This window comes from Lissotriton vulgaris, chromosome 4_1, assembly GCF_964263255.1.
Source record: "Lissotriton vulgaris chromosome 4_1, aLisVul1.2, whole genome shotgun sequence".
Lineage (NCBI taxonomy): Eukaryota > Metazoa > Chordata > Amphibia > Caudata > Salamandridae > Lissotriton > Lissotriton vulgaris.
This window is the reverse complement of record NC_141691.1, coordinates 245012881-245036745: the sequence shown is the minus strand read 5'-3', so window position 1 is coordinate 245036745 and position 23865 is coordinate 245012881. Positions and strand designations below refer to the sequence as shown.

The 23865-nt window shown below is 45.0% G+C and overlaps 1 protein-coding gene across 12 annotated transcripts in view; it reads left to right on the top strand.

The window, feature by feature from the left end:
- MTMR1 (myotubularin related protein 1) overlaps positions 1-23865 on the top strand; it is a 449026-nt gene that overhangs the window by 66012 nt on the left and 359149 nt on the right. For 3 of the 12 annotated variants that reach the window (XM_086918591.1, XM_086918589.1, XM_086918599.1), the window contains exons 3-4: positions 1826-1849; positions 17908-17961. The exons of 4 other annotated variants lie outside the window; for them this stretch is intronic. In XM_086918591.1, coding sequence (XP_086774717.1) covers positions 1826-1849; positions 17908-17961 — 78 coding nt within the window. The remainder of the gene's footprint in view (positions 1-1825; positions 1850-17907; positions 17962-23865) is intronic. 5 more of the 12 variants (XM_086918593.1, XM_086918590.1, XM_086918598.1 and 2 more) reach the window with 2 other exon arrangements.

Sequence of the window (23865 nt, the reverse complement as noted above, 5' to 3'; positions counted from 1 at the left end):
TCACACCTTCATCTGGCCTTCCCACTCTTGAGACCCTGCTGTCTCTCTCAGTTAGGTAGTGAGAGTCGTATCTACCCCATAGAGATGGCCAGAGTTCCTGTCACTGCAAAGAGATATCGAGCTCAGGTTTAGGTTTGTCCTAACCTGTGGGAGGCAGTGGATATGTCAGCTGGCAATTTATACTGAAGTCTCATCACATACTTAAGATCAAACAAACCTTTGAAATTCCTGTAAATAAACTCCAAGTGCACACAAAGTTTCCATTAGCATTCATTTTGTGTCTGTTGAGGCCTTAATAATATCTGATTTTTTTTTTGTGCCCACAACAGTGCTCTATTGATTAACTAACTAATTAATTAATGTATTTTTATTTTTTTGTTTGGTAACCTGGTTAACGTATATTTCTTATTACTGGAGAAGGACCAGTTGGTGTTTCTGAAGAGAGCCTTCCCTGAAAAAGATGACATTCTTTTAATTTTCTGTAGTGGGAGTGATTTATTTATCTAGTTTTCTTGGAAAGCAACAGAAACTGTTGAGTATTGCCAGCATGGACACTCTGCAATTTGAATGAGGCTATACTTTTGATGACCGGTCATAGTACAACCAGGCACATGCATCAACTCTTTCTGCAAGCGCAAACGGTGCAATTCGCAAAAATCGGCCATTAGCGCCCACAAAAAGGGCATTTGCGATGCATCAAGGTTCAAGGCACTCCTAATTTGAGAATTCGCAACTAATTGTGATTTGTCAAATTGTGTTTGCATTCATGGAATCGCAATTTGCGATTCAATAAATGAATTGCAAGAACCACTTTAGAATAGCGATTTCGCTACTAGGGGGTGCAAATTACCATAAGTTGAACTTGATGGTAGTTTGCAAAAGCTTTGAAAAATGCACTAAAGTGCATTCTTCAAAGTAGTAGGTTACACACACATATGCCCTGGGGGCATGTGTGTGCGCAAAATGTGTGCAAAGAGCAATTTCAGGGGTGCAACAGGGTGTCCTTTTGACACCCTTGCACCCTTGTAATTGCATGCGCAATTCAAATTGCGCATGCAATCTCCTAGAGGCATTCCTAAATTGCGACTCGCAATTTGAGAGTCGCCATTAAGGATTGTCTGAGAATCGCTAATGTTAGAGCGATTCCTACATGCAAAGGCTTTTGCAATTCCTTAATTGTGATTCCTTAATAATCGCAATTAAGGAATCTCAAACGCCTACACTGATGCAGGTACCTGAAGATCTCTAGATGACATGCTACTCAACGACAGTGTTTATATAAATGAAAATAGTTTCCTTATTATTCACTTCCAAGGTGCACTACCGAGCTTTTGCCTCTGTTTTAATGGAAATATGAATTATTATGACTTACATGTAATTGTAGTCTATGGTACTTAAAACTCCTGTAAGTATTACCTGTAGATGTAATTGTTCTCAGTTTGGCCGATCACAAAATGTAGGCCTTACTAAATACTTTGGATCAGGGTTCCTCCATTCCCTGGGTCAGGATTTCATTGTACTTCACAGTAATTTGAAGGAGGCTGTAATGTGTGTGGCGGGTGTGACCAGATGAATGAATTATAATAATTATAAATTAGGTTCCTAATCAAATGTTGAGTCAGAGCAACGACGTTTCAGAAACCGATCTTGATGATGAAAATGTATAAAGACCGAAGTCATTTGAAACCATGATCGCCCATTGAAACGCTCCGTCATTGACAATTTGTTTAATTATAGGGACTCTTAGGGGGCTGCCATAACAACTAAAGTAAAAGTTTTAAAAAATTGTACACGTTGCTTATGATGCCCCTATGTATTTTAACAGGTTTACAGGCGGCCACAAATAAGGGTAAGATTACATGTGGCTACCAGCATATTGGCCTTCCGGTGTGTCGTCCATGCTGTGATAAGGTCTTTGTGTGCGATGTGTTTTTGCTTACAATCGTTGCATTTTCTGTCCTGCAAAATTGTTTGCAAAGCACAGCAATACTTGTCTTATGTGTATGCAATAGACATGCTTTGTGTGCAGAAATAACGTCCACGTCCGATAATAATCTAACTTTTTGCAACAGCTGTGGCTTTTCTTTAGTCTTGGGGTTACATCTAATCATGTAATGATCAGGATTGCATTACTGTCCATTGTATGCTATGTATGTTGTCCATACCTGATCATCTGAGTACTGGCTTGCACACGAACAAAATCCATTTAATTTTGGTCTTCAGTGTCTGATTGCTCTAAAAATCTTGATTCCTCCTCAAGTTCACGCTTCTGTTCCAATGATAAGCGAAATACACTAGCGGAGGTTTGTACTAAGTGTTGGATGGGCGATATATCTGACAATTTCTTAACATTGGCCACATTTTGTATTGTGGATTGTAAATAAGGATTCCAAATTCAAAAAAGAAACCTCAAAGTAGTTCATTACTCTTTATAATTAAACATTGATTAAATACAAATGGATCACTCTTGTCTTTGCTACGGTAGTGTTGTCAATAAAAATATCAGACTGATTAGGACTTTATTTTCAAATACGTTCTGATATACGCTTCAGCTCATTAGCTTGACTGTTTTCCTCCCCACCTTCTCAGATTTTAGAAGGGCTGCCAGCAAAACCTTTGCAGAATCAGTTGCCACGGAAAAGGCTTTCACTCATTACTGCTTTACAGATTGTCACCCTTTCAGATAAATTACCTTTCCTGTGAAGGACGTTATAGTAAGAAGGTGCACAAGGTTTTCAGTAAGAGTACCAGTGGAACAGATCTTATGGAGACACTTCAGAGTCCCAAATATTATTGAATTCTATCAGGGTTGAAATCATTTGTTCGTTATACCATTCGTTCCTAGATCATATTTTTATATTGTTTATATGCCATCGCCTTTTTCTCGTCAGTCCTTGCCTTTTTTAAATCTTTATTTGGACAGTTTAGTTTGATGAGTCCATCTAAAATTAATCTTCTTTCTTTAGGGTGGGGTAGATGCCCATAGATAATGTGCATGCAGGATCAGCCAATGTCTCCTACTTCTTCACTACATTTATTAAGCTAACTATGGTGATAGCCACTGAGCTAAGGTTTTTGAAATGCGGAATTGCTCTTGTGGCATACCTGCGAACTACTATGCTCTTTTCAATAAAAAAGTTAAATCAAATTAATTCTAGAAACTAAAAATATAAAAAAAATCACAATAGAAATCATCACTTTTTTTAAGTGCCTATGTGGTGTTCCATAGATGATGAATTTGATGAATTCAGGCGCAGGCCACACTTGATGAGAGACCGGACCGGAGTGGAGATGTGGAGATGTGGGTTAGGGGAGTTGCTTCTTCAATGCTACGAATTTTGAACTTGCCTTAAGGAAACTAATCCTTTATTGGTCTCCTCACAGGGGATTCGCCCACACCACTCAGTTGTCACCAAGCAGGTTGTCCACTATCAAATATTAAACATGTTTTTTACCGTGGATGGTGGCAGGCACCCCATTTCACCAAGAAGCCACCTTTCTCCACCTGTTATTGACACACAATGTCATTGTCCATTAGCTTGCTCTTTTAAAATCTAACCTAATTTGATGGCTAATCTGTATCTTTCTGCTCTGAAAACGCTAGTAACCATTGTCTAGCATCTCTTCCCCCAATTCCTGATGTGCTCACCCTGCTGCTTGAGTCCTTGCCTTCTCCAACTATGTACTTCCTCCCGCAACTTTTGCTGCTCATGCTCCCTTTGCTCCTGTGATCCAGGACTCTTTGAAATCCCATTTTCTAGCTAGAACGCCCAGTGTTGCGAATTTTCATCAACATTGATGTCTCACACAAAAGTTCCTGTATGGACTCTTCACTCTTTTCATTTCTAAACTCTGTCTTCCAGCTGTAGATATGCAGTTTCTAACTGTGATAATGTCTCTGCTGCCGTTTGGATCGTAACCTCGATGTCCTCTGTTTGCTTAAGGCATGTCTAAGCCATTCCTCTGCCCCAGTTGCAAACATTATTGTCCGTTGCACACCAACTACTTCCTCATCAGTCAGACTGACTTAGGAAAACGGTGTGGGTTGCTGTCATCTACAAAATAATCAATCCTATTTACTAGCTCCTGTCTTATCTCTAAGCTCCTTGAACTTCATCTCTTCCATCCTAGCATTAGCATTCCGAAACTATCTATTGCAATCCTGGGAACAACTCTGATGTTTTTTATGAGCCCACCAAACTCCCCACTTCCAGCCTCTTTCTCCCCAATGGCTATGGTCTTCTGGGAGAGTTTAATATCAGGTGCAATAAATCTCTTACTCGATCACTTCTGAACTAGTGTATTTTCTCTCAATAAATAATCTTCTTCAATTTTGTATTAAACCTTTTGACACCAAAGGCTCTGTCATTAATCTCATTATTGCCAAACAAGATTGCATTGGATTGTTGGTACCATCATCTGTGAAGGGTGTGATAATTTCCTGTTAATCTTCGTTTCATCATCTAATATAACTGCTTCTTGGGCTCAAACCAAAGTATTGTATACCTGTGGCCTCTATCAACTTCTAAATACAAATAACCTAAGCTTTTCAATCTTCTCCGTCTTCATCCAGCCATTTGCCTCCTATAACACTAATCTGCTACTTTAAAAGTACAACTCTTCTAGCAAAGGCATTATCGATTATTTCACCTTACTCTCCAAGAAATTGTGAATACCGAAATGCTTCACATTCAGACTCCATATGAAAAGATGCACTGTCAAAAGAGTTGGAAGGGTGTGGAGTGTCAAGAAAAATCCTCTGTGGCTTACTTAGCTCAAATATAAAAGAAAAAGCTACAGGTTCTCTATTTCCTGAGTGAAAACAGCATGTCTGAATTCTTGAATAAACACCTCTAACAAAAGATCAAAAAAAGTTTGAAATTATCAAATTACTTATAACCCCTCTTTTTCTAATTCCGATGTGTCTCGATGAAAGAAATGTGCCTAATTTTTATCTAATAAAATTAACAAAATATGCCAAGAACCTGAAGTTTCTTAAAATATCTTGTCTGTTAGGACTGAACTTTCCTATCTCCTCATGCCATACTCGCACCAAAGCTTTTTTTCTCTCATTTCTTCTCTGCTGTGTCTCCTGAACTTTTTTAAAAACATTTTATTGTCATTTTAGGATAACAGAAGATTTCGTGCAAGCATATTTTATAAATCATTGTAAAATATAGAAGAAACTTCATATGCTCTTGACATGTGCATTAACTTAATAAATGAACAACTGGAAGTTGTCCTATTGATTGAATTTGACTTGAATTATGGTGACAGTTTCTCTGTTTTCATTTTTGCATATGTACACTTAGAGTTAGTATTTTAGTAGCTTTCACTGTCTTCAGGAATTAATCCTCTTTGTACACTGGTGGCCCAAACCCTCATGCCATTGTCAAAGAACTTGGTCAAGTCTTTCTCCCTCACAAACGAATTTTATCTTTTAAAGTGGGGTTGTACCGAACTGCCTCAAAACAGCACATATCAAATACCTTTTAAAAAGAACGAGCAAAAAAAACTAAGCTTGATCCATCAAATCATAAGAAATATTGCCTAAAATATGATCTTTCTATTCTCGCTGAGGTTATGAAGAGATGTGTTGCATACTTGATTAACCAGGTTGTGGTTAATTACCTTCTGGTCATGTTTTAGGGCTAGTCACTGTACTGAATCTGAAACATAAATGGTAATTGAAGTTATACATCCTGGATGTTACGTGGCATTTGGACCATAGACCATCACATTCTCCAGGACAGTGTGAATAATCGGACAGGTGTGGAGGAAACCGCTTTGAAATATTTTCACTGTTATTTCTCAGTGTTCTTTTATCTGGTTAAAATTAGTTACTAATGTTTTTTATCACACCCTTATCATTTGAAGTGTCCATCAACTTTGGATGAATGTTTTAAAGATCTGTATGAGTTATTTTATGAATGTGCAGGTGATACCCACTTGTATCTCAAAGTGGACTCCCTTGGTACTATACCTTGGTACCAAGGTACTATGTTTGTTGCACAGCATTCACGAGTGGATGGAGCTAATCGTCATAAAGGGACTGTTTGTCTGGCTAATAACTCCACTTTCTTCTCTGATTGTGTGATGAAACCAAAAAGCCCAGTCACAAGTGCAAATAGATAAAGCTCTACAATACTGTCATAAGTTATCTAAAGCAACCAACAGTCAATTTACCAACATGTCAATACTGTTTCTTCAAACAAGAAATTGCCTTAGAGTAAAAAGTCAAGAATTTGTTACTCATGCCCTACATTAATTCTAAGAATGTCATCAGTTTTCCTGAGAGGGAAGAGTAGAATAGAATACCTGTTGATACGTGTGATAATCCTCACCTCCATGTCTTTAATAGAATTGAAACTTTTCTTTGCATTCTCTAGAAAATATTATATTCTACAAAGCTGGGAGGTGAGGCTTATGCATATTCAAAGATTGCTCTCTACCAATATAGCCACCCTCATCATCTAAAATAAAAATCCTTAAATGTGGTTTTGGAAAACCATTTGCTACATTCATAATGTCTTCGATACGACTGCCCTAAGGAAAGGCTTGGGATGCCATGGCGCCTCTTTTCAATTTGGCCTTAAGGATGAACACATCAGTAACAACCTTTGCCATGCATAACCCTTCTACCTATGGTGGGTGAAGAAAAACTGACTCCAAAACCTCCTTGATAGATAGTGATAACTGCTGAATTTGTACATGGCATTACTCACCTATCATCTTCTAGTATGCTTTGAGGAATTTAAATACAGAGAGGTTCTGCTCATTCTGAAGAACGGGATCTAAAATAGAAAAAGTCTTCAACTTCATTTTCCTAGTGATAATGACCGGTACCTCTCCAGGAATAAACTCACTGCTTGTTAGATCCAAGACATTAACATCTGAGATCCTCCTGCAAGATACTATCGAAAGGAGCATTTGCTGATTAACTTCTTTTCACATAGGGATTTTAAAAAGGAAATGAAAAGAAGAAATTCAGTTCAATATTCATGTACCTTAATTAAGAACATTTGGATGTTGTAGGAAAAGCTAATGTAATACCAATCACCAGTCTTCATACTAAAGGGAGTTCACCCCTAGGCATGACTAATAGATGAGGATGTGGCCAGCCAAAATGGTTGACCTAATTGTGTTAATTGTCTTCTGCTTCAGCTTGATTGTCGATTCAGAAACACATTGTTGCAACCATGGGATCCAGATCCTGTCCCATACACCAGTGGGACTACCATCTCCATGCCAAAGCATAGTGCTTAAGTGTACTCTCTGCTCAAATGCTCAGACTGGAGCAAACATCCAAGGATTTACAAGTGTCTCTGGTAATCCTCCATGCATTTGGATACAAGGACTGCAACTGGTGCAGTGTCAGATTGCAATTCATCAGAAAATTCAGCAGGCTGGAAAGTAGGAATAGACAATCCCAGGAAAGTTCCAGTAAAACTGGAAACCACAATTGAGATGTCCCTAGTTGACAAATTGGGTATGATGATTTATCTGCACAACCAAGTTGTCCAACTTGCGTTTATCACAAAGTGGGAAAAGGCATAATTGCAACTCTTACGCCAATCTTGCAGGAAAATATTTACTGCCTCTGCACCCAGATACGACTCCAGTTGAAATATCTCAGGAGTTAATGATCCAGTCTCCAAGCAAAGTGGTTTACCTCACACAGCTCCCATCTGTCCTTCATTTCTTGGGTAACACCTGGATGAAGGTTCTGTGCGCAGAAGTCCTGGAAATATGAATGAATAATGAATGAATGAATGAATGAATGAACAAAATTTATAACGCGCAAACAATAACCCGAAGGCATCAAGGCGCCTAACAAAACAGATCAAAAATAAAATTCGCTACATCGCTACAGGTACGCTTGCGCAAAAAGGTGAGTTTTCAAAGCCCTTTTGAATGCCTGAAAGGTGGGTAGTGATCTTATTTCCAGGGGAAGAGCATTCCACCACTTAGGGGCCAGGGTGGAGAAGGCCCTACCTCCCCATTTCACTCTCCTGAAACAGAGGGTCGATAACAGGAGTCTACCGGAGGACGGTAGATTCCTAGTGGGAGAATAGCGGGACAGGATGGATCCTAGACCAGTGGGGATATTTCTGGCCAGAGCCCTGTATGTCAAGCATACGGTCTTAAAGTGGATCCGCGCCTCAACAGGGAGCCAATGTAGCAGCTTTCTAGCCGCTGTAGCTGAGGTGCGCCTGGGAAGATCCAGGACGAACCTGGCAGCGGCATTCTGGACTACCTGCAAGCGCTGCAGTAGGCTCTTTTTCAAGCCAGCATACAGCGCATTGCAGTAGTCCATTCTGGAGCCGATAAGGGCAACAGCTAGCTGTTTCCTTGCCTGAAGGGAAAGGTAGTTCCTAATCCTTCTCAGGATATGGATAATGCCCCAGCAGGTAGAGATGGTGCGACTGACCTGCTTGCTCATGTCAAGGGCAGGGTCTATCATAACCCCCAGATTTTTTGCGGAGGAGGTGGGGGTGGGACAGGCTCCTAGTGAGTCTGGCCACCAGCTGGAAGACCATATTTCCTCTTTCCCTCCGAACACCATCACCTCTGTCTTCTCTCCATATACGTGTAAGTCTACACTCACCTGCTGTTAACCTGGAAGATATTTTCTTCTCACAAAGATTCATATGTCCAAGCAGAAATTCCAGAAATCTCTGGCTAGATCCTTCTATGCCTTTGATTAGGCCTCCCAGGCAGTTGCTATTTATTACTCCTGATGCATTATTCCATTTTAATCCGTGTGCAACAGGTAACTCTGACCTTAGTATGGAATTTCACTGTGAACAAGCGTACCAAGAGCCCTAGGCAGTTAATGAGGGGTGTACCTTCTGTGCCTGTCCACTGTCATCCTGTTGATATATCCCCACATTTAGCTCCCCAGCCCAGGCGGCTGGTATACTATTGTAGATTTGGAATTGCCCCTAAACGGTTCTTCCATTGTGTGGCCTCGTCCATCAAATGTATCCTCACTGAGTAAGTGACTCCCCACCTCAAATTGGTGGCTTGGAGTCCTGTGTCCTGTGTAGTGAAACAGCCCTTGAAAGTTACCAGGACCGAGGCGTCTCGGAGATCCACCAGTCTGGCCAGCTGTCTCAACAAAGTCCTTTCCTTAGCTAGCACTTTCATGATGCCCATAATGTGTTACTGCAGGAGCTAGACTGTAGCTGACTGCAAATCAACAACAATTTCCATAAAACTGTTAACTCTATTTGAACTTAATATGACTTGTCCTCATCAACACCAAAGTGCAGACCCTGGATAAGGCTCACTGCTCTCTTTAGGTGTGCCTCCAGGCAGGTTGGGCACAGGTCATCAGGAAAATATCATTGAGGTACACTAAGACAAATCCCTATTGGTCGCAAAAACGTCATTACTGGGTGCATAATCTTGGTGAAGGACAAAGGGGCAGTTGTGACTGAGAGGGAGGGTTACAAACTCAAACACCTCCGACTTCCACTTGAAAAACAGTAAGTGCTGATGGGAGAAAAGATGGGAATTGTCAGGCAAGCATCCCTTCGATGCAGCCTGAACATCTAGTTCTTCAACAGAAGTATGTTCCTGAGAAAATAAATGTCCTCCATTTAAAAAATTGTACTCCAACCACTCTTTGGATAGGTGAAGGCTGATGGCCAGTCAGTGACCCTTACTCTTCTCCAACAACACAGATTGCTCAGGAAATCCCTGGGATGTAATACAGTCCTGACCACTGCACTTTTCCTCTACAACTCTGCCACTTTCTTGTCTCTAAGGATGCACTCTTTTCGTGAGAAAACTAATGACCTGTGTATTCTCAGTTCTTTGGAGATCAGTAGAACTCTGTTTGTAAGCCTCTTACTAACTGGCCATGTCAATTCCTGACATTTGAGAGCAAACAGAGGCATCTGATGTCCTACTCATGCTACATGAGAAAGAGTAGTCCTTACCTGTCTAACATCTTGGGGGCATCAGCTGCGTCTTTGTTGGCCCCTCTATCACAGTGTCCACAAACCTCTCCTCTCGTGGGGAAGCACCACCATCTCCTTTGATCTAGCTACTAGGTACTGGCTGCCTCGTGTACCTCCATGGCCTCTTGGGGACCTTTAAATCCAAGAGAGTCAACTGAGTGGATCCTGCAAAAGTCTTGGATCCATACATCTTTTTGACCAAGACATGTGCTTTGTTGAAAGACACTTTAACAAAAGGATTACCAAATAGGCCAACAACCTTTACCTCTTCTGCTTCAGATTTGGCCAGTTTTTCACGTTTGGGGTCCACCTCATTGAGGAGGGAGAATGTGCGCCCATGGAGCGTGTACCGATTGCATTTCCTAAAAAAGCAATTTACAGGCTAGGCCCAGCAGGACAAAATATTAGGTGCAAAAAAAAATTTCCGACTACTTGGCCTCTTCTGCTGTGTTTTTTTTTTTTTAAGTTTCAAAAATCTTTATTAAAGACATGCATTTTCGAACACGGCGTGATGCCTACAACTATTCACAGGCCGGCAGCGTAAGTATCGAATTCGAAGAAAGAATTATTGTCATCATAAAAAGTGCATAGCAAGCCGCCATCAATCTCTCCGGCAACCAGTAGTCCGAGCCAAGACTCAGCGGTGGCTCACAGGAAATCAGCAAGTGGTGCTGATAATGGCCGTCCCAAGCGCATGAACAGCGTAACCAGACCCCCCCCCCGCCACCCTCCCAGCACCCTCCCGCCCTATCGGGCCCACTCAGTCAAAGGGTCTCCTCAAACCAACTTAAATAGGGGTGACCTCCCGTACCTCCTCCCGCCTAGGGGATGCGGTCCTCTCTGGGCTATCGGAAGAGGACACCGTCTGTGCAGAATCCGGGGCACTCCCCCCTATTTCCTGGCTCATCAACCCCCATGCCTGTAATACCTCTGGGAGTTTGGCATCCCTATTTGTGCTGTGCATGTGTCCTTCCTCTGCCAATGCCCACTCCCTTAGATCCGCCTTCCAGTTCATCACCAGGGGACCCAGTCTGTGTCAGCCAGTGAATTGCTATCCGCCTTCGAGCTATAACTAGTCCCAATATCAGGAATTTTCGGCTAGTTTTGCGTTTCGGGTCCCGGGGGATCAGTCCCAGGAGACATGTGCGCAATTCCAGGGCCACCTTCCATCCCGTTATTCTATGCAGGTCTTCTAGGATAGTTGTCCAGTACGTCTGTATACTGGGACATGCCCAAACCATATATGGGAAATCTGCCGGGTCGTACTGGCACCTAGGGCACCGTGGATTTCTCGTGTTATCAATAACATGGATGCGCCTAGGAGAGAGGTAGGTCATGTGAACCACATTAAACTGAATAAGTTTGAATATATTAGAAACCGCCACTTTACGGACCCCATTATGGATCTTCTCCCAGTCACGTGATGTGATCTCTTGGGTGCTCACCTCTTGCCACCTATTTTCTACTGCGAGTGGTGTGCATGGTCTATCCTCCCTAAGTGCCGTATACAGGTGAGTGACCAGTTTCGGCCCTCTCGCCATTGCTATCAGGGTGACTAAGGTGTGCGTGTGCCCAGGGGTGTCCGGAAAAGTGGGCCATAGATGTCGTGCCATCGCCACTATCTTGTCATATTGTAAGAATTGCCCCGGGCCCAGCTCGAAGGTGTCCACTGCATCTTGGTAGGAAATGAACCGTTGGTCGGGATATCGATCTGCTAGCATAAGACAACCTCCTGCTTTCAATTTGTCAGTAGACATGACCCGGTCAATGTGCGCGAATGGTGGCATCAACCAAAAACCTGCCTCTGGGGCAAACGGCTGCACCCAAAGAAGCCGTTTAATCACCCTGTCCCATATGGCCGCCAGCAGCCGCCCCAGTGGGGGGCACCGGCTTGTTGTCCCTTCGCAAGCCACAAGCGCCCCCAATGGCCGATCTCCGTACGTATCAGCCAGGAGTGAGCGTTCCCACGATGGATCCGTGTCAAGCCATGCCACTGCGTGCTGTAATTGGGACGCAAAATAATAAAGCTCAAGGTCGGGGATTTCTAATCCACCTCTGCCCCAAGTGCGTTTCATTACCTCGAGGCTCACACAACATCTTTTGCCATTCCACAGTAATTGAATCAACATAGCATCTATGTCCCGAAAGACCTGGTGTGGGAGCTCAAAAAACGAGCCCTTTATTGTGTAAAGGCATCGGGGTAACACCACCATTTTGATGAGGGCGATCTTTTCCATCAGTGAAAGCCGGAGCATGTTCCAAAAATCGATGCTGCCACGGAGGCCCCGAATTCTCCTCCCCATATCGTGCTGGTAAAAAACTTCCCAGTCCCTGCTGATCCAAATCCCTAGGTAACGCAACACCCCTAGCTCCCAGGGGATCCCCACTTCTGGGAGCTGAGATTCACCCCTCTCAGTCTCGGAGCCTATCGGGTAGATTTGCGACTTTGCATTATTAACGTGTACCCCCAAGACTCCCCCAAACTGCCCAAGGGCCGTCATCAGCAGCGGGAGCGAACGGGACGGCTCCCGTAAATACACCAGAGTGTCGTCCGCATACAGTGACAGTATGTGTTCTCGGGTTCCAATTTGGATACTGTGTCCCAGGAGAACCCTACGAAGCTGGCATGCCAGTGGCTCCATTGCCAGGGTGAACAGCAAGGGGGAGAGTGGACACCCCTGTTGTGTCCCCCTGGCTTCTTCTGCTGTGTTGTGGGATTTTGTATGGATTCAAGAAATGTCAAGGAGCTTATCCTGGCTGGCCTGCAAAGACCTATCTATACATTATTTGGTATTCTTTACAAATTTGGCCATGAAAGTGGCCATCGTACCATCAGTTGACAGTGTGAGGGCAGTCTTAACATTTAGGGATGAGTGTCTGCATTCTGCCAAAAGGTGCTCCAAGAACTTTATTCAGGATTTTCGTCCGTCTGCTCTTAACGTACTCCCTATCTCTTTTTATCTGCCCCAGACCCAACAAGAGTGAGATGTTTTGAGACACACATTGGCCGCGAAGGCCTGCTTGTGCTAGGTTCCAATTTTGACCAGTTCTCGTGATCCTCCTCGTAAGCCCTTCAGGCCGCAATTAAATGATGAAAGAGGCTGATATGCGAATTTCACACGTTTTCCACAGCTCAAGCAGAATGAAAATAGACCAAACTGGAAATCTCCATAAAAGTCCCAGGTGGGACACTTATCTGGCTGCTGTACAGCAACGAAAGAGGAAGTGATGATTCTCCTGAGGGAGACTGTTTATGGATAGTGGCCCTCTATTGGTTCATGACTGTTGATATTCAGTAGGTTGTAGTGCCAGAAGATATTGTTGGTTTGTCCACGTGTTCTTATTCAGAGTTTTGGTTGCTGAGAAATAAATAAAGTCAGATGTTGCATATTCCACGACCCCAGTTTTGACATAGAATCTATTACGGCCTACTTATTCATCTGAAGAATGATCATTCTTTTCTTTTTTTAAGTCTCTTAAAAACATGCTCCTTGGGAAAATCGGTATTTTGATGTTTACTCTCTCCAGTCATGTGTCCCATCTCAATGGCTAGTCATCTGACACTTATTTTCCTATCTTAGACTGCTTTCTGTCTCTGTTTACCTATTTAAATTCAAACGTGTTTTCTTTCTCCAATTAATTTGAGATGTCTTCCTTTATCTATGTTGCTTTCATTCCTACTAGTCCCCCCTCCTTCGTATTTGCTTCAGCAGTATGTCTCTATATGCTAATTGAATATGTGCTTTTTCTGCTGTTTAATGCATTGCTTGCATGGTTGAATTGCTCTTCTCGTGATTTTAAAAATGTTTGCACTTGCCTGTCTGCAACGAAAATGTTATTTTTTTATTTTTTTTATTTCAGCTTTTTAAACCGACTTTTATGTTTCTCTTACACCATACAGTATACTTCTGTGATACCAAATGCTACTATTGCTCCCCTACATGCCTATATTCAGTTGGTTGGCCATCCCTGCTTTCTTGCTGACCTTCTCAGATTCCTGACTAGTCGTAGGGGACCCCCTGCTGGTGGAGTTTGTGTAAGACAATAAATGAAGGCAAATTCCAAAATGCGTTCTTAAACTGGTTGCATTTACTTGTAATAGGAAGCCTAAGAAACCAAGATAACTGTTCATATTGTAATGGTTTTTTGTTTCGAATTCCTGAAACATTCTGACGTGTCACTCAAGGGTGCTTTACTCATGCAAAATTATGCAAGTTTTTAGGTCGAGGACCGAAGGCTGGCTTGCCAGCCGGAAGTCGGAGATTTAATGTCTTTCAGTAGGGTGCTTAAACCCACCTCTCTCCTCCATTGGCTGGCTTCCTGAACAGAGGCCAGCCATTTGAGGAGAGAGGTGTCACTCGAAAGAAGCTCCATCTCTTTCGGATTCGGGGGCGTGTTGGTTCTGTTCTTTCCACTTTTAAGCACCGCCCCTTTTGGGGACGTCCAAACACTCCCCCGAATCCGAAATGTGCGGAGCTTTGCGGCCACCATTGCTCCCCGACCGCCTGATGCGACAGACATGCACAAGGCACACGTTTCACCAGCCAGCAGTCCCTGCAATGCCCAGCAACCTCCGCAGTGCAGCCCAGCTCCACCAGCGTCGGACCCCTGCTCCACGGCACCCAGCACTCATCTCAGGTGGGCTTCACAGCACAGGGAGGCTCCGGCAGGTTCCTCGCTTCCCCAGTTCTTCCTCTTGATCTCGCAGCCAGGCCCGGCTCTGCGCTGCTGCTCTGGAGGGGGCTGCCCGCCGCCCAGCTGTGCTGCTGCTAGCCGGAGCAGGCCACTGCCGCACAAGCCATGTGTGCAATGTGCACTGAAGGCCTCAGCCGACGCGCGCCTCCTCTGGGGCGAGGGGTGCTCCCGGGAGCTGCAGGCACGAGACAGAGGTGGGGTGCGACAGCCCGTGGCGGGGGAACAGAAGATGGAATTACGTAGCCACGGTCTACCTAAGTGGCTTAAGCGGTCTGTTTTTTTAAATTTTAGACATGCAGCAACAGCAAGCCGTTGAAGGAAGCAAAGCAGGGCGTGCCTGTCTTTCGTGCAGCACTTGTAGTGGCTCCCGGGCTAACTGCACCTGCCGTTTCAGTCATAACAAATGATTACTATTGTTGTTACAACTGAGGTGCCTCTCGCTTGCGTCAGGGTACCTGGTCCCCCGAGGTATATTTATGTGGTATGTAGTTATACCTTTTTCTCTCTCCACCTGATAGTTTCACAAACAGAAGCGTTTCCACTGCGCGCAGTTAGTGGATATAAGAGCCCATTGCATTGTGGTTTTTCAATTTTCAAGAAAGCAGATTTGTTCATTGTTCATCCCCCCTTCCCTCTGCCCGCAGCCCTCCTCCGTCCCGCTCTCGCCCCCCTTGCCTCCTCCCGCAGCTCTCCTTCGTCCCGCTCTCGCCCCCCTTCCCTCCGCCCGCAGCTCTCCTTCGTCTCGCCTTGCCCCCTCCCTTTCCTCTGCCCGCAGCTCTCCTTCGTCCTGCTCGCCCCAAAGCTGGATTCTTGCCTCATTTGGATTCCTTGAACACTGAACTCGCATACCTAAGATTTTCTATAAAGTTGGGTATTCCTTAGCTCACACCGCACCAACCATAATGGACACACCTTGATCACAACCTCCAAAGTAAAACTTTACATTCAAACCAGCTTGGATTAACCCTATAATTGGGCCTCACGTTTCCACAGCAGCCCTTCACGCTTCATAAAAACAAGCTGCGGCTCCATGACAACACTAAACCAATCCGAACACAACACCCGCAGCTGAGTAGGCATTGTGAAACCGTAAGAAGACGCCCCATTCTGTCAGAGATACGCTTCACGATGCGCAGTGCGAACACAAATCCTCCCAGGACTGACTTCTGCCCGCAGCCCTCCTCCGTCCCACTCTCGCCCCCCCTCCACCCCCGGGGGCTGGCACTGGGTGGGTGGGACACGCTGTCCTTGGAGGCGGCAGGCGCATTAACCCACTCAGCATCTTTATAACTGTTTGGAGCTCACCCTGCTGAGGGTTGTATGAATATCTCTGCAGCAGGCGCACAGTCCTTGGAGCTATCTTACTACTCCCCAAACCAGTGGGTTTTATGCACAGAGGCAGAGAGAGGCCACAGCGGGGGGCGCGGTAACCCCATGGACTATGTTACCAGAATGTGCGAAGCACGGATCAGCCCTGCAGGAGGCGCTTGAACCCACCACGCTGGCCTTCGGGGACGTGCAGACAGTGCTCTGCAGGGTACAGAGAGATCTCAGCAGCAGGGGCATGAACCGCTGAGCTATCTCACTCACTCGCACTCAAGGTACCTGCAGACTTCAACCAGACGCAGAGAGAGAGCGATCAGAGCAGCAGGCGCGTTAACACCACGGACTGGAGCCTGTGCATGGAGCCCTCTGCAGGAGGAGCACGAACGGACCCAGCTAGGTTACTTACCGAGTACTTCGGCACGCTATTGCGCATGTGTGTTACCCAATCAGCCCCCTCTGCAGTAGGTGCATTAACCAACAAGTCAGCTTACTGGGAACTGTGTAAACACAGGTCTGTGCTGCAGCCGAGTGAGCTGTCCTAGTCCGATCTGCAGAGGTGAGTCACGCCTCTGCAGACTACACCCACCGAGACTAAGCTCCTCTTACACACGGATCGGCAGCAGGCGCTACACCCACCGAGGCAGCAGACTCCGATCTCTGCCACAGGCGCTTAGACCCGCTGAGCTGCCTCATCATTGGTGGCGCCTGTGACCAAGCGGCTCTGACACACAGATCGGCAGCAGGCGCTACACCCACCAAGGCAGCAGACTCCGATGTCTGCCACAGGCGCTTTGACCCACTGAGCTGCCTCATCACTGGTGGGGTCTGTGACCAAGCGCCGCTGACACACTGCAGCAGGCGCTACGCCCACCGAGGCAGCCTCCAGGCCCCGGATAGACTGAGCTGGGGGGGGGCGCTTCCGGTTTTGAAATATTGGGTGAGATGAGTTGAGTGCATAAAAAAGGGGAACACAGCGAGAGGTCAGTGGCCACGTCACTTCCGTGCTTTAGATCTTAGTCAGACCCGGATGTCCGAGGGCCCCTCCCCGGGGACACTGAAGTCAGGCAGGGAGGGGGCCCGGGGAGGGCCATATCCGGAAGGGGTATTGTAAACCCACTGCAGCAGGGAAGCTCCCCCTTGAGACCTCTTCAGTCCACGGGTTTCCTTTGCATTCTGGGTCTTGTAGTCCTGGTCTTAAAATAGGAGAAAATGGACTACAGACCCCAGAATGCAACGAGAAACCCTGGCCCGGATTATCCATTTCGTTTATAATCTGTTCTACTTTGACCAAATTTGCTTTGTGATGGTGCAGAGTGCAGAAATGCCATTTATTTAACGATTACGCTATTGGCAATGTAAATGACAATGCCATGTATTTATGATTTAAAAAAAAAAAAAAGTCATAAGCAATGCCAATAGCTCTACCTTTAATAATGCCGAGACCATTGCTTTGTAAATGCTTGTTAATAATGTCCTTCCTGTTTCTAACCTTTATTTTTACGTGTACCTCCTATTGTCAGTGTATTTTAGTGTGTTTTCTCTGCACGTTTAGATACACTTGGATTGATTTTTAAGCATGCTGCACTGCACACTTTGTTATGTTTTAATTTGCATGTCCTCTGCTCTAAAATTGCTTGTTTTAAAAAGACAGTACATACTTTGCGTTGTTGTGCCTGCACCAGTAGTTGTACACAATGACAGCTTTATTTTTCGCGCATTCAAATGATGCAAAAGGCCATCCGTTAAAAGACCATACATTGCAGTGTTTGCATGCCACATGACCGTGTCTCCCGTTTAGAAAAAACGTTGTTTGTGAGGGTTTGGTGTGAAAGTATTTACTGTCTCTTTAAAAGGAAAATGATTCTCTCCTTTCACCTGTTGTCTGCATGTTTTCCAATTGCGGCCTCATGCTATGCAGGAGATTCAGGACGGACGCAATGGTTATCAGTCAGGAGGAGACGCTGATCAGGGGGCAAGTTATTTTGCTTATTAATTGTATAAGGAGTGTGTTTTTGTATGTTTTACATATGCCATGCCCACTGTTCTAAAGGTGATGTTGCCGTTACTATCAGTACAAAAGAATCCTTCCTTAGTTTATGTTTAGCCATATGGTTACGTACACCAGTCGCACTCTTGGTTTTACAGCATTTCAAAAATAGTTTGACCATGAGCTACATAGTGTGGATCCCTTCAAACTTTTGGGTGCTATTTTCTTAGCCAGATCTCTCACCATTACTGAATTCAGTAGTGAGATTCAGCGTTATGTTGTTACCTTTGTCAGGTATTGTGGCAAGTAGCTGAAAATGAGGGATACATTGCACAAGCCAAGGTGAAATGGATATCTGGATGGTTCTTCTGGCAGAGATATTTTCTATACGTGTTCCAAACCCTAAAGCATGTACGTAAACTCTAGAGTGCATTCAGTGTTGAACCTGAGCACATATTTACTTTTGAGTTTATGAAACCTCTCCTGTGGCTTTACAGTACATTGATGAGCTGGCTTTCTGAACTCACCTTGGGAATGAATGTATGAAGACTAATGGATCTGAAGTACTTTCTTGTTTCTATGGAGTACTGACTCGGAGTTGAAGCAGAAAAAAAACCTAATACTCATAGTATATATATCTGCTACCACACAATGATGCTTGATGTAAGGTGCCCCTACAGGTCAATAACATAAGACTGACATTAATTTCTAATATTGCAGAAAATTGCATTGTTGATGCCCTAGCCGGAAATCATGACTCTGCAATGACCTAGTAGTTTGATCATCTAGCACTGGGATCAGATACTAACAGCAGGCAGAAATAGTGACGCTCAACGGGCAGAAAGAAGTTGGTCTTCAATTGGTACTTTGTTTGGCCTCCTTCACGAAGTTGGTCTTCAACTGGTATTTTGGCCTCCTTCACATGCTGTACAATATGATGCTACGTTCTCTCCCTGTAAGAACCCCCCTAACCCACCTCAGAGCCCCATCCTCTTGCCTTTTTACTTTCCAAGACAGACCTTCACGTCACCAGGACAACCCCAAAAGTCAGATTATTAGCACAGTTGTTTTTCCCTTAGCCAGGTTTTAACTTCTTGTCAACAGCGAAAACTATTATTGACCACACTTATCTGGGCTTGGAATCTCCCACAAGCATGGAATCCTTGCCTTCAAGCATATCTAACCAAACATCTCGTACAAGCTCCCAGCCCCTCACCAACCCACCTGATTGCAGTCTCCATCATATATAACATTTTAGAGTAATCTTGTGTGAAGTTTGGGGAAATCTATTACCAGAATTCAGGATATGGGTGTATGGAATAAGAGCTCTAAGAGGCAATGTAGGAAAAAGATCCTTAATGGTGGGTGAAATAGAAGTGACAGAACAGCACATCCCGATGGATAAAGGGAGTATGGAACACTTAATGAAGATGCCCCAATCCTGGCTCCGAACAGAGAGGAACATTGACACAGCTATTTTAGGAAGAAAATAAAGAGAGACCGTGAAAGGTGAATGAAGATCAGAAATATAGAAGCAAAACTAGACTATCTCAAACAAGAATATGATGATAAATAGGACCAAAGACCTACTAATAATGACAAAGACAATTGGTGGTAAGGGACAAGACTGACGCAAGGATAACACGGATAGGTGTAGGGACAACCCTCGAAGTCCATTACTTAAACTGAATGGGAAAAAGAACAAGAGGGGTTAACAATAACAACCCATTTAACTCAACCTAAGGGACGAAAGCATTTTGTTAGTTAAACAACTTAAGGTTTATGCACTTTATAGGTGTTGGAAATGAACACCATGGGTCTCAGGAGGGGGTGGAAGTGTATTCGGCACACCGCCCTTGACGCTTAGCACCCTCAGTATGCCTACGTCGCCCTCGAACCGGACCCCGGTTTTCCTCCTGAGACCCATGGTGTTCATTTCCAACACCTATAAAGTGCAGAAACCTTAAGTAGAAGCCTCCTAAACCAGGAGTAATTAGGAATAGTTTAATCATTCCTAATTTTTTTGCACTTTTTCACTTTTATTTAATTTTCACTCTCACGCCCCTAGGTAAGGGTGGGCCTTAGAGTGCCCATACCGCCAGGGTTTATCACACACAGTCCTGAAGAATTGCCGGGTAAATTAACACCGTTTCGATGGCAAGAAACATGTTGACTAACTTATAGGAACCCACCACTCAATTAAAGTGGACTGTTTCCTCACATATTTTAATATCTCTGTCTCTAGTGATCATAGAATAAAATTATTACCTCAGATACACTACTGACTATTTTAATACCCCCATCACTCACTAGTCTAATTGCACTCAACACGCCCTGAACTCACTATCCCGCTCCGCAGTAATCCTGGCGTTGCAGCACACCAAAGAGACACTCGGTCTCTTTGGTGGGGCCCGATGATGAAGCATGTCATCACTAGGTGGTGAGTGAGGGCTTTCTTCAACATCCCAGTGTGGTTGTTTTTTGTGCTCCTTATGACGGCTGAGCTTTTCCTGAAGACACTCTTCTTTTGATTATTGATTATTGACCGGGGAACAAGAGTGTCAATCCTCTCTCCTTGTTACACATGTTTCAAAAACAGCCTGTTTTTGAAACATCACTTGGCATTCTGTGCTCTTAGTATCAGTTCCTAGGTCACCCTGGGTTAGCTGAATGCAAAAAAAAAAAACAAACAGTTTAGCCAAGTTGTGGAGAGCCAGGGGCTAACTTTATCCCCCTTTCATAGCTCTTGTCATGAATGTTCAACAGATGACAGCCATGGCCCTGTACGTGTTGAACAATCAAGAGTTGTGAATCAAAGGCGTCGGAGCTGCGGGGATTTCAACTCCCTTTGAGTTTCAATGCCTTTGTTTTTAGAATTAGGACATTCTGCCCTCAAGGGGCGTAATGTTTTAATAACGTTTTTGTTTGCTGTAACTGGCCTATACCGGCCTTTATAGGCCCGCTCCCTTGTTAATGCTGGAGCAGGCGTTTAATGGCATGTGTAGCCTGCTACAGCGGGCTATAAGGCTATAGTATTACACTGGGAGCCTCATATTAATTTTTAGGTCTCGCAGAGAGACCTATTACCACCCATCCACAAAGCTGACTTTTTACGATGAGGATTTTCCACAGTTCACGTGAATCACGTGACCACAAGCTCCTCGTGCACGAGCTTGCATTCGATCATCAAAGGCACACAAGCTTCTCCCAGCAGGCAGCCCACCCCACTCCCTCTCCATATGGTCGCTCAAGTTGCAGGCAGCCCACCCCCTCCCTCTAATCTGACATCTTCCCCGAGCCTTCTGCCTATCAGCCTCCCTCCCACCTCCCCCTAATTGCCTTAATTTTCACGGCCTCAAGGCCGTGAGCTACTTCAAAGAGATCCGCTCCGCAGCTAATCAGCCTGCCCACCCCCTCCCTACATCTGACAGAACAATGCAAACGTGTCCTGCAGAACTTGTTGTTGAGACTTTCAAAGATTTAAGCAATTCGCTGTTATATTGTGCCGAGATTGCTTTAGCTGGTCGTGCTATTATGCTTGTTTTCATTAAAGTGAAAGCATTATGGAGACAGCTTGTTTCTTATTTGCAGGCACGACGTGTTTTGCTACATTCAGCACGCCATGCCCACTTTCTGCCCGGTTTGCCCACCCCATCACCGTTCCGAGATCGCAACTTTACATTTTTACACTGATGCGGCTGTTTACAATGTTTGCTGTGGTTTTTGTCCTCTATGGAACACTGCACGCCAGGGCTTTCTTTGCTGTTCTTAAGCCGCCTGTCCTGACAAATGCATTATCGTTCTGTTTGCAGTGCAGGGGTAAGCGTGATGGTAACAGCTTGTGTTCCTTCCTAACGGCGGGGAGCCCGCTAGAAACCCAGCTGATGTGACGTCCTCTCATTGTAGACTGCATGTCAGCGTCACCGGGTTCAGAGACCTTTAAACCATCGCAGGGAGGCCCCGGGACAATAGAATTCATTCCAAGCACGCATGGTGACCGTTTTAGGAATATTGTGGGTCAATGAACTGCTCTTTAGGCAGCTTTTGGGGTTTTCAAAACTCCCATAAACTGTCGGAGTAATCTTGGCTGCCTCTTTAGACACTCGTACTGTCAGACAGCTTCTAGGCGCTTTCTCCCGTCTCACATGTGGACTCAGAAGACGTTCCTATCAATGCACCCGGCACACACACACAGGCTCCATCAGAGTCTTCCGTGCTATCTCTTTAGACTCACACATTGTCCCAGTGCCTCTGCACTGTCTGTTCAGAAGAGCAGACTGTCAAGGTGCTTCCTAGCTGTCTCTTCAGTCTCACAGAATCTCAGAGACCTCTCGACAGTCTACTTAATACCTCTGTCACATACTGACAGAGTGCCTCTTCTCTGCCTATGCGGATGCACACGTACTGTCGGAACGACTCCGGGCATTTCTGGAGTCTTATACACGATCTCTGAGCCAACACAGGAGCTTCTACTTCCACACAGCTGTACTGAGCATGCCCGCAGGTTCTCCGCCAGATTAGCTCAGAGGTTGCCTATGTGAGCTGCGTGCATGTAACCTGCTGCAGGAGACTACAGTTCCCAAGCTGGCAAGTAATTTTCGAAACGATGCTTGCATTTGTCACCGGTAAACAAAATACAAGGAGGAGCATCCCCAATCCAAGGACAACGGTGGTGGTAGAAGAATATTATAATAATGGTTGATAAGGATGCCCCCTACCTTCTTCTGTACACACGCTCTAATTCATTGAAATCTAAATACTAACAGCAAAACCTGAATGTACCCATCGTTCAAGCACGCAAAGCTTGTTAGCTTTACTTTCTCTCTCCTTCCTTGATCCCTTTCTCCTTCTCATCTCTCTCCGTCCACACTGAGTCACACGCCTTTGCAGTCCTTCTGTTTCCACCTTCTGCTCGTCCTTGATTTCCCGATGCCTTACATGCTCATTTCTTCTTTCTCCTCCATCTACCCTCCTGCTGCCTATGTGCCACCTCGCATTTCTTGACCTGTGTTAGTCACCTCTCACGTACAGCTCCTTTGTGCCGTGCCATCTTCTTTGCTTCGCATTTCTGCCTTCTCTTGTCTGCCTAAAATCCCTTACTTTACCCTATTTTTCCGCCACACACATACAAAACCCCACACACACAACCCCACACACAACCCCACACACACAACCCCACACGCACGAGCCCACACACACACGCACAACCCCACACACACACACAACCCCCCCCACACACACACAACCCCCCACACACACACACAACCCCCCCCACACACACACAACCCCCCACACACACACAACCCCCCACACACACAACCCCACACACACACCCACACACACAGCCCCACACACAACCCCACACACAACCCCACACACACAACCCCCATACACACACAACCCCCCCACACACACAACCACCCCACACACACAACCACAACCCCCCACGCACACAACCCCACACCACAACCCCCCCACACACACACACAAACCCACACACACACAACTCCACACACACAACCCCCCCACACACACAACCCCCCCACACACACAACCCCCCCACACACACAGCCCCGCACACACACAGCCCCGCACACAACCCCACACACACAATCCCACACACACAATCCCACACACACAACTACACACACACATCCCCACACACACACACAACCACAACCACACACAACCACACACCAGGATACCAAAACATAGCACAGCAAAACAAAATATAGCATAGCATAACAAAACATAGTAAAGCATAACAAAACACAACAAAACATGGCATAACAAAACACAACAGAACATAGCTAGGCATAACAAAACATAGCATAACAAAACAAAGCCTAGCATAGCATAACAAAACACAACAAAACATAGCTAGCATCA